The 8,661-nt window shown below is 62.7% G+C and overlaps 1 protein-coding gene across 5 annotated transcripts; it reads left to right on the top strand.

Annotated features, from left to right (window-relative positions):
- The first annotated feature begins 352 nt into the window (after positions 1-352).
- Positions 353-7,948, top strand: PARP6 (poly(ADP-ribose) polymerase family member 6). Of its 5 annotated transcripts, none has more exons than XM_058846912.1 (22): positions 353-472; positions 1,245-1,322; positions 1,421-1,515; positions 2,286-2,346; positions 2,475-2,565; positions 2,647-2,713; positions 2,950-3,099; positions 3,328-3,481; positions 4,088-4,141; positions 4,485-4,580; positions 4,666-4,758; positions 4,833-4,958; positions 5,057-5,122; positions 5,273-5,340; positions 5,551-5,599; positions 6,024-6,133; positions 6,224-6,296; positions 6,466-6,535; positions 6,897-6,976; positions 7,073-7,136; positions 7,292-7,376; positions 7,454-7,948. In XM_058846912.1, the coding sequence occupies exons 1-22, from the start codon at positions 371-373 to the stop codon at positions 7,554-7,556; spliced, it is 1,935 nt and encodes a 644-aa protein (XP_058702895.1). In that variant the 5' UTR covers positions 353-370; the 3' UTR covers positions 7,557-7,948. The 5 variants fall into 5 exon arrangements, 4 of the variants coding, with proteins under 4 accessions (XP_058702895.1, XP_058702894.1, XP_058702893.1 ...); XM_058846911.1 differs by having other exon boundaries at positions 6,021-6,133; XM_058846910.1 differs by having other exon boundaries at positions 3,328-3,508.
- The last annotated feature ends 713 nt before the right edge of the window (positions 7,949-8,661 follow it).

The raw sequence follows: 8,661 nt of genomic DNA, 5'->3' as shown, positions 1-8,661 counted from the left end.
GGGACCCTGCGGTCCATGGAGGGGACCAAAAATGGTTACCCTGTGCTGGGGGCCCTGTGCTGGGGACACTGTGTACTCTGTGCTGGGGGGACATGGAACACTGTGGAGCCTGTCCTGAGGAACTGGGAACACTGGGACAGACACGGAGGGGACCCGGAATGGGCACCCTGTGCTGAGGACACGGCGCCTGCCTTGCACCGCGGGGTCACTGTGGGGGGCCCAACATGGCCGCCCCAGGGGGCAGCCCGTGCTGGGACAGGGACACCGTGCCCTGGGGACACTCGGGACCCCGCCAGCGCCGCGTCCCCTCCGCGAGGGCCCCGCCCCCGAGGCTTCGGGGGGGTGTCGGGGGGTCCCCGGCGGTGACGTCATGGCGGCGCCGCTGGTGACGCGGTGCGGCGGCTCTGACGTCAGGCCCGGCCCCCCGGCAGCATGGCGGCCGTGCCCGCGCCGGCCGGCCCGCGCTGACATGGTGAGGGGCCGGGGCGCGGGAGGGGACACGGGGACACGGGGACACGGCCGCGGGGGGAGCGCGCCCGCCAATGGGGCGGGAGGGGCCTGCGGCGGCCCGGGGCGGGGGAGGGGCAGCGGCCCGCGGTGTCCCCCCGTGTCCCGGGGTCCCCCGGCTGGGGGCGGGGATGCGGCTGGAGGAGGCGGAGGGACCCCCGCGTCGCGATCGGCCGGGCATTCCCCGGCAGCTCCCTGCGCAGTCCCTGTCCTGCTCCTCCATCCTGGTCCTCCATCCCGCCGTTCCCATCCTGCTCCTCCATCCCACCGTTCCCATCCTGCTTCCCAATCCTGTTGTCCCATCCTGTTCCCCCACACTGCTTCTCCATCCCTCTGTTCCCGTCTTGCTTCCCCATCCTGTTGTTCTCATCCTGTTCCCCCATTCCGGTGTCCCCATCCTGCTGTCTCCATCTTGCTCTCCCCATCCCGCTGTCCCCATCCTGCTCCCCTCTAACCTGCTCCCCCCATCCTCCTTCTCCCATCCTGCTCCCCTCATCCCACTGTCCACATCCCACATCCCCATCCTGCTGCCCCCAAACACTCCCCCCAACCCCTGTCGTTCTCTCTATCCTACTTCTCCCCCCAAACTGCTTCCCCAAATTGTTCCCTCAGCTCTCTCCCCAGAACCAGCTCTCCCAGTCTGCTCCCCCCTAATTCCCTCCCTGTTAATGTGCTCCCCCAATCCCCTTCCCAACCCTCTCCTCCATCCCCGCTGCCTCCCAACCCTCTGTCCCCAGGACCTCAAGGGCCAGTACTGGACGGACGATGACTCCGACGGGGACAATGAGTCCGAGGAGTTCCTCTATGGGGTGCAGGTGGGTGCCGGTGCCGCGGGGGCTCGGAGCCCCCGGCCTGATCCCGATGCTGGGGGGCTGTGGAAGGCCCTGGGGGTGACGGTGCCGCTGTGCCGCAGGGGACGTGCGCCGCCGACCTGTACCGGCACCCGCAGCTGGACGCCGACATTGAGGCGGTGAAGGAGATCTACAGCGAGAATGCCGTGGCCGTCAGGTGGGTGCTGCCCCCTGCACCGGGCCAGGAACCCGGCTGGTGCTAGCCCCAGGCATCCAGCTGTGCTGTCCCTGGGTTCCCAACTGTGCTGTGCCGTCCTGCCATGCCGCCTGGCCACGGTATCCCCAGAACATCTGGCCGTGCCATCCCTGGGCACCCAGCTGTGCCATCCCTGGGCACCCGGCTGTGCCATCCCTGGGCACCCGGCTGTGCCATCCCTGGGCACCCAGCTGTGCCATCCCTGGGCACCCAGCTGTGCTGTATCCAGGGCACTCAGCTGTGGCACCACTGGGTCACCTGGCCATGGCATTACCAGCCACCCGGCAGTTCTGTCCCTGGGGTACCCAGCTGTGCCATCCTCAGGTGTCCAGCAGTGCCATCCCCAGCACACCTGGACATGCCATTCCCACACTTGACCATGCCATCTTGGAGCACCCAGCAGTGGCATCCCTGCATAACCAGCTGTGCCATCCTCGGGGCACCTGACTATGGCATTACCAAGGCACCTGGCTGTGGCATCACATCCAGCTGTGCCATTGCCGTGGCACCCCGAGGACACCTGGCCATGCCATCCCCTGAGCATCTGGCTGTGCTCACACATTCCCAGGTTCTCATCCACATTCTGGGCACTCCCCCTGTGCATCCACTCGATGCGTGGGGAGCCACATGTGCCAGTGTCACTGTCCCATGAGCCTGCCCACCCTGGCACAGTGGGCACCACTCCAGCCCCGTGCCAGGCCCCCATGCCACAGCCACTCGTGTCTTCACAGGGAGTACGGGACCATCGATGACGTGGACATTGACCTCCACGTGAACATCAGCTTCCTCGATGTGAGTCCCTGGGGTGCCTTCAGCAGCACTGGCACGGGGAGGGTGGGCACGTGTGCCCAGGGGGTCCCCAGATCCCCCTGCCCAGGTGGAGATGAGGTGGCTGTGCTGAAGTGTCTCTCCCTTGGCAGGAGGAGGTGGCGACGGCGTGGAAGGTGCTGCGGACGGAGCCCATCGTCCTCCGCCTGCGCTTCTCCCTCTCCCAGTACCTCGATGGCCCCGGTGAGTGGGGCACGGGTGGGATGGGGTGTCCCTGTGCCCTCAGGACAGGCACTGATGGCTCGTCCTCTTGTCTCCCCGCAGAACCGTCCATCGAGGTCTTCCAGCCGTCCAACAAGGAGGGCTTTGGGCTGGGTCTGCAGCTGAAGAAGTAAGAGCTGACACATGGTGGGCACGTGAGGGTAGTGGGTGGGGTGGCTCACAGAGTCACTGTTCTGCCCCAAAACTGGCCATGAGCCACACGTCCCCTTGCCTCCACCTTTTATCCACCACACAATCCCCTGACGGTCTCACCACCATCTGTGTGTGGGGAAGATGAGGGGCTGGGGGTGTGGGGGTGTCACAGACCGGCAAGCAGCCATAGGTGCTGTCCCCCCTGTTTGCCAGGATCCTGGGCATGTTCACATCCCAGCAATGGAAACACCTCAGCAACGATTTCCTGAAGACCCAGCAGGAGAAGCGGCACAGTTGGTTCAAGACGAGCGGCACCATCAAGAAGTTCCGTGCTGGTCTCAGCATCTTCTCACCCATCCCCAAGTAAGGTCCCGATGCTGTCCCCATGAGGGACCAGCCCTCTGTCCCCTCATCCTGGGTGAGGCCTGGCACCGTGCCTCAGTTTCCCCACTTGGATGATGCTGCTCCCTACCAGATCCCAAGCAGGTGGAGATTGCTCCAACCAGTAGCCAACGAGTGAATCTGGTGCTGGGTGATGGAGGAGCAGGGAACGGTGACAGACAGGTGCTCAAGGGGATTCTGTGCCTGCAGGTCTCCTAGCTTCCCTGTTATCCAAGATTCAGTGCTGAAGGGCAAACTGGGCATCCCCGAGCCTCGCGTGAACCGCCTGATGAACCGCTCCGTGTCCTGCATGGTGAAGAATCCCAAGGTGGAAGTTTTCGGCTACCCACCCGCCAGCACCCAGGCAGGTGTTGCCCCCTTCAACATCCTGGTGGGTGCCACCCCGCCTTGGGGTTTGCTTTTCTCTTCTTCCCCTTCCCAGGGGCTCCTCTGGGGTCAGATGAGGTGTCGTGGGGTGCTGGGACCCCCCCTAGGATGGGGGAGCCCCTGTAGGGTTTCTTGTCCCCACTCTTGGGTGCTGTTGGGGAGCTGCGGCCTGGCTGTGGGGTCCAGTGGGATTTTATCCCACTCTTGGTGCTGCATCCCTGCTGTTCCAGGGGATGTTGGCATTTTGGGGGTCCTGCTATGCCAGGAGGTGTTTGGATTTCAGGGGTCCAATTGTGCCAGGAGGGGTTTGGCATGTTGGGAGTCCCGCTATGCCAGGGCGTGTTGGCATGTCAAGGGTCCCGCTGTGTCGGGGGTGTTGGGATGTTGGTGGTCCTGCTGTGTTGGAAGGGGGTTGGCATGTTGGGGGTCCCACTGTGCCGGGGCATGTTGGAATGTCAGGGTTTTGGTATGTTGGGGGTCCTGCTGTGCCAGGGGGAGTTGGGGGCTGCCAGTGCCATGCAGAGCTGGGGGTGCATGTGGGAAAGGGGATAACGCAGCTGGCTCCGCTCCGGCTCCGTCACAGGTCGGTGGCCACTGCAAGAACATCCCCACGCTGGAGTACGGCTTCCTCGTCCAGGTGAGAGTCCTGCATCCTCCTCATCCTCAGCCTGCCGCCCAGAGCACACTTCCCCACTGTCCCACTTCCCACTTCTCCACATCCTGCTATCTGGAGCATTCTCCTCACTACCCCATGTCGTGCTCATCCTTATCCTCATGCCCAGAGTATCCTTCTCACTGTCCCACGTCCCACTCAGCCCCGTCCCACTGCTCAGAACATCTTCCCCAGTACCCCACATCCCACTTATCCAAGCTCCAATTCCCGTATCACCCTCCCCACTCATCCCCACCCCACTGCCTGGAGCATTCCCCCAAGCTCCACGTCTGTGGCAGGGCCTGACCCTCTCCATCCTGCCCCTCAGATCATGAAGTACGCGGAGCAGCGGATCCCGACGCTCAACGAGTACTGTGTGGTGTGTGACGAGCAGCACGTCTTCCAGAACGGCTCCATGCTGAAGGTGGGGTGGCAGGGCTGGGCCAGGTGTGGGCTGTGCCCCTGTGTCACCATCCCTGACCCTCACTGCTCTCCTGTCCCCCGCACAGCCGGCCGTGTGCACCCGGGAGCTCTGCGTCTTCTCCTTCTACACCCTGGGCGTCATGTCCGGCGCGGCCGAGGAGGTGGCCACGGGTGCCGAGGTAGGGCTGGGCTCAGGGGTGACGTCCCCCAGCCCCATGGGGCGTTGTCCCTTCAGTCCCTGCTCTGCCCCAAGGTGGTGGACCTGCTGGTGGCCATGTGCCGCGCCGCCCTCGAGTCCCCTCGCAAGAGCATCATCTTTGAGCCTTACCCCTCTGTGGTGGACCCCAACGACCCCAAAACTCTGGCCTTCAACCCCAAGGTAAGCTCTTGGGGGGGACAATGCTCTCCCACACCGGGGGGTCACGGGGAGCCCCAAAGACCCCTCTGATGGCCACCCCTCTCCTGCCCCATGTGCAGAAGAAGAACTACGAGAGGCTGCAGAAGGCCCTGGACAGTGTGATGTCCATCCGGGAGATGACCCAGGTACGTGGCGTGGCCCCACAGCCCCATGGCTCCATGTGACCTCCCCGGTGTGGGGTCCAAGCTGGGAGTGGCATTTTGGCGCTGATCTCCGTCTGCCCGTAGCTGGGTGGGTGCTGGGGACTCATCTGCACCCCCTCTTGCCTCTACCAGGGCTCCTACCTGGAGATCAAGAAGCAGATGGACAAGCTGGACCCCCTGGCACATCCCCTCCTGCAGTGGTAAGGCCAAGGGTGCTGCGGCCCTCTCCCACTGCCCCTCCCACTGCCCCACATTCCCCAGCACTTGGGATGGCATGGGGGGCAGCCAGGTATCCATGGCACAACCCTCTCATCTCCTTTCTCCTGGGGGTCACGGGCATCTAACAATCTTGGGGCAGATTGGGACTGACCTTTTCTGACTCTCCTCCTTTTCCTCCTCCTCTTGCCAAGGATAATCTCCAGCAACAGATCCCACATTGTCAAGCTGCCCCTCAGCAGGGTAAGGGGCCAGGGCAGGCTCCAGGTGGGGTATGGGATGGAGGGTGTGGAATGTGGGAGGTGGGGTGGAGGGGTGCAGGAGATGCAGGATGTAGGCTATGGGCTGCAGGATGCAGGATGAGGCATGTAAGGATATGGGATGGGTGATGGAAGGCTCTGGGATGTCGGATGGATCCCTCTGGGTGGGGTTCTAGCCTGGGAGATACGGGAGTCAGGACATGGGATATAGCAAGGGGGATGTTTGACCTGGGCTGTGGGATGGGGAGATGTCAGGGGTGCCAAGGACCCTTCTGGCAAACAGAGTCGCCGAAGCCAGGCTGGGCTGGACTCTGTGCCAGGCAGCCGTGCATGATCTCTGTCTGTCTGTCTGTCTGTCCTCTCTCCTGCCGGCACTGCCGTTGCTCTTCCCGTTCCCCTGGTAGCAGCTGAAGTTCATGCACACCTCCCACCAGTTCCTCCTGCTCAGCAGCCCCCCGGCCAAGGAAGCCCGGTTCCGCACAGCCAAGAAACTCTACGGCAGCACCTTCGCTTTCCAGTGAGTTGCCAAGGTGGGGGGACAGTGGGAGCCCCCTGGGTGGGTGCCGTGGGGCTGATGGGAGGCTGATGTGGGGCTGGCTCTTTCCAGTGGCTCTCACATTGAGAACTGGCATTCCATCCTCCGCAATGGGCTGGTCAACGCCTCCTACACCAAACTGCAGGTACCGCTTGCTCCCTGCAGCCAGCAACCCCAGGGCAGCAGGTGGGCAGGGAGGGGGCAGGAAGGTGGGGAGGGGGCAGACATTGGAAAGTGCCAGGCTTCCTCCAGTACCGCCATGCCCGAGCTGTCGGGGTGATCCCACCACGCTCACCCTGGTATTTTCCCGCAAGCTGCATGGAGCAGCCTATGGCAAGGGCATCTATCTGAGCCCCATCTCCAGTATTTCCTTTGGATACTCAGGTAAGAGGCTGCCTGCACTGCCTGGTGCTGCCTGTGCTCCCATTCCCACTCCCTGCATGGGCCCGGGGAGGTTTGGCATCGTGCTGGCTGGAGAAGCTGCCCGGGAGTGGCAGCATCCCATATCCATCCCATCGCACCAGCCTCTTCCCAGCCAGGCTGGGGCTTTCCCAATGCCAAAGAATCAAACCCCCAACGTTTTCTAGGCTTCAGAAGCTGCCGTGCACAATTTTGGGGTGTTCCCAGGGCTCAGTTGCAGGGTGGGAGCACCGAGGGTGGCGATCCCTGTCTGTGGCATGCGTCCCCACATCAGCCCAGGGTGTTCCCTGAGAGACTGACGGCCTCTGCTTTGCTTCTGCCACAGGAATGGGGAAAGGGCAGCACCGGATGCCTTCGAAGGATGAGCTGGTGCAGAGGTACAATCGGATGAACACGATCCCCCAGGTGATGGGCTGGGGACACCGGGGCAGGATGGGAATGGGGACGTGGCTCCCATGGGTGCTGGGGACAGGGTGGTAACGCCGGCTGCTCTTCCCACAGACCCGCTCCATCCAGTCCCGCTTCCTCCAGAGCCGCAACCTGAACTGCATCGCGCTGTGCGAAGGTGTGGGGATGTGGGGGGATAATGGGGGGGGCACAGGCAGCACCCATGGGGTCATCAGGTGGGTGGAGGGATGGAGGCTCCCCCCAGAAAATGGGCTGTGCCCAGACAGGCCCTCTGTCCCCCATCCCACATCTAACAGCCCCTTGCCCCAGCAGTGATCACCTCCAAGGACCTGCAGAAACACGGCAACATCTGGGTCTGCCCTGTCTCGGACCATGTCTGCACACGCTTCTTCTTTGTGTGAGTCTGGCTGCGCCCACCCTGCCGCACCTGTGGGACCCCCACAGGACCCCCCTCACCCCCTTCTCCTCTTCCAGGTACGAAGATGGCCAAGTGGGAGATGCCAATATCAATACTCAGGACCCCAAAATCCAGAAGGAGATCATGCGTGTGATCGGGACTCAGGTGTACACAAACTGAGCGGCCGTGGGACCTCGGGACCCCCCGGGCATCGAGTGAGCCCCGGGCAAGGCTGGGCAGGGGCCGAGCGGGTTTGGAGCCCCCCGGGCAGGGCAGAGCCAGGGCAACACTGGCAGCTCCAGCTGTACATAGGCAGGCGTTGGGCAGCCTGTGAGCACCAGGCGGGTTCAGCGGTCCCTTATCCCCTCCCTGTCCCCTTCCCACTGTCCCCAACCCTGTGGCAGCGTGGAGAAGGAGCCGTGGGCCCGGCGTGGCTGGGGGCCACCCCTCCTGGCGTTGGCAGCGACGGCGTTTTTATCAGTGATGAGAAACCGAAGCAAAAAAAAAAAAAACAACGAACAACCAAAACAAACCCAAAAACATAGGAAAAAAAGAAAAAAAAGAGAAAAGGAATCAGTGTTTGTGAATTTAACTGGGATTAAAGTGTGGGGTGTGGGATGGGGATGCTGGGGAAGGGATGGGGGCACATGGAGGAAATGGGATTGTGAGGAAAGGAAAGGGGCACAGGAAAGGGATGGGATGGGGTCAGAGGGAAGGATTCGGGGGGGAGTGGGAGTGTGGGAGGAGTAGAGGCACAGGGAAGGGATTAGGGCACAGGTATTGTGAGAAAAGGACAGGATTGTGGAGAACGGGCAAGAAACAAGGGATGGCATCTTGGAGAAGGGATGGGATTGAGAGGAAGGGGGGATCATGCAGAAAGAAGAGGTTTACGGGGAAGGGGTAGGATTGAGGGGAAGGGATGGGATGGTGGGGAAGCATCATAGAGAATTGATGCAGCTTTGGGATAGGGCTGGGAGGGACCCACTGCCCCATCACACCACGGCAAAGAGACAGTGCAACACAATGGAGAAGGGACTGTGCCTCGGGGTGGGGACATGGGACCCCAGAGTGGCTCTGCCAGGCACCGGTGCTGCAGCAGAGACTCAAGTGAGAAGGAACCTCCCAGGAACAGCATTTTATTTTAGCCCATGCCAATCCCAGTAACTCCATGGACACTGAGGCAGTGCCAGCACAGCCGTGTCCTGCCACACCCAGACCTGGATGCAAACCCAGCAGAGACAGCCCAGAGGCTGCCAGGGCTCAGGGTGGGCAGAGGGGGCTGGGT

Source organism: Poecile atricapillus, chromosome 11 (genome assembly GCF_030490865.1).
Source record: "Poecile atricapillus isolate bPoeAtr1 chromosome 11, bPoeAtr1.hap1, whole genome shotgun sequence".
NCBI classification, from domain to species: domain Eukaryota; kingdom Metazoa; phylum Chordata; class Aves; order Passeriformes; family Paridae; genus Poecile; species Poecile atricapillus.
Note: the sequence above shows the minus strand (reverse complement) of the source record. Positions and strands in the feature narration are given on the sequence as shown.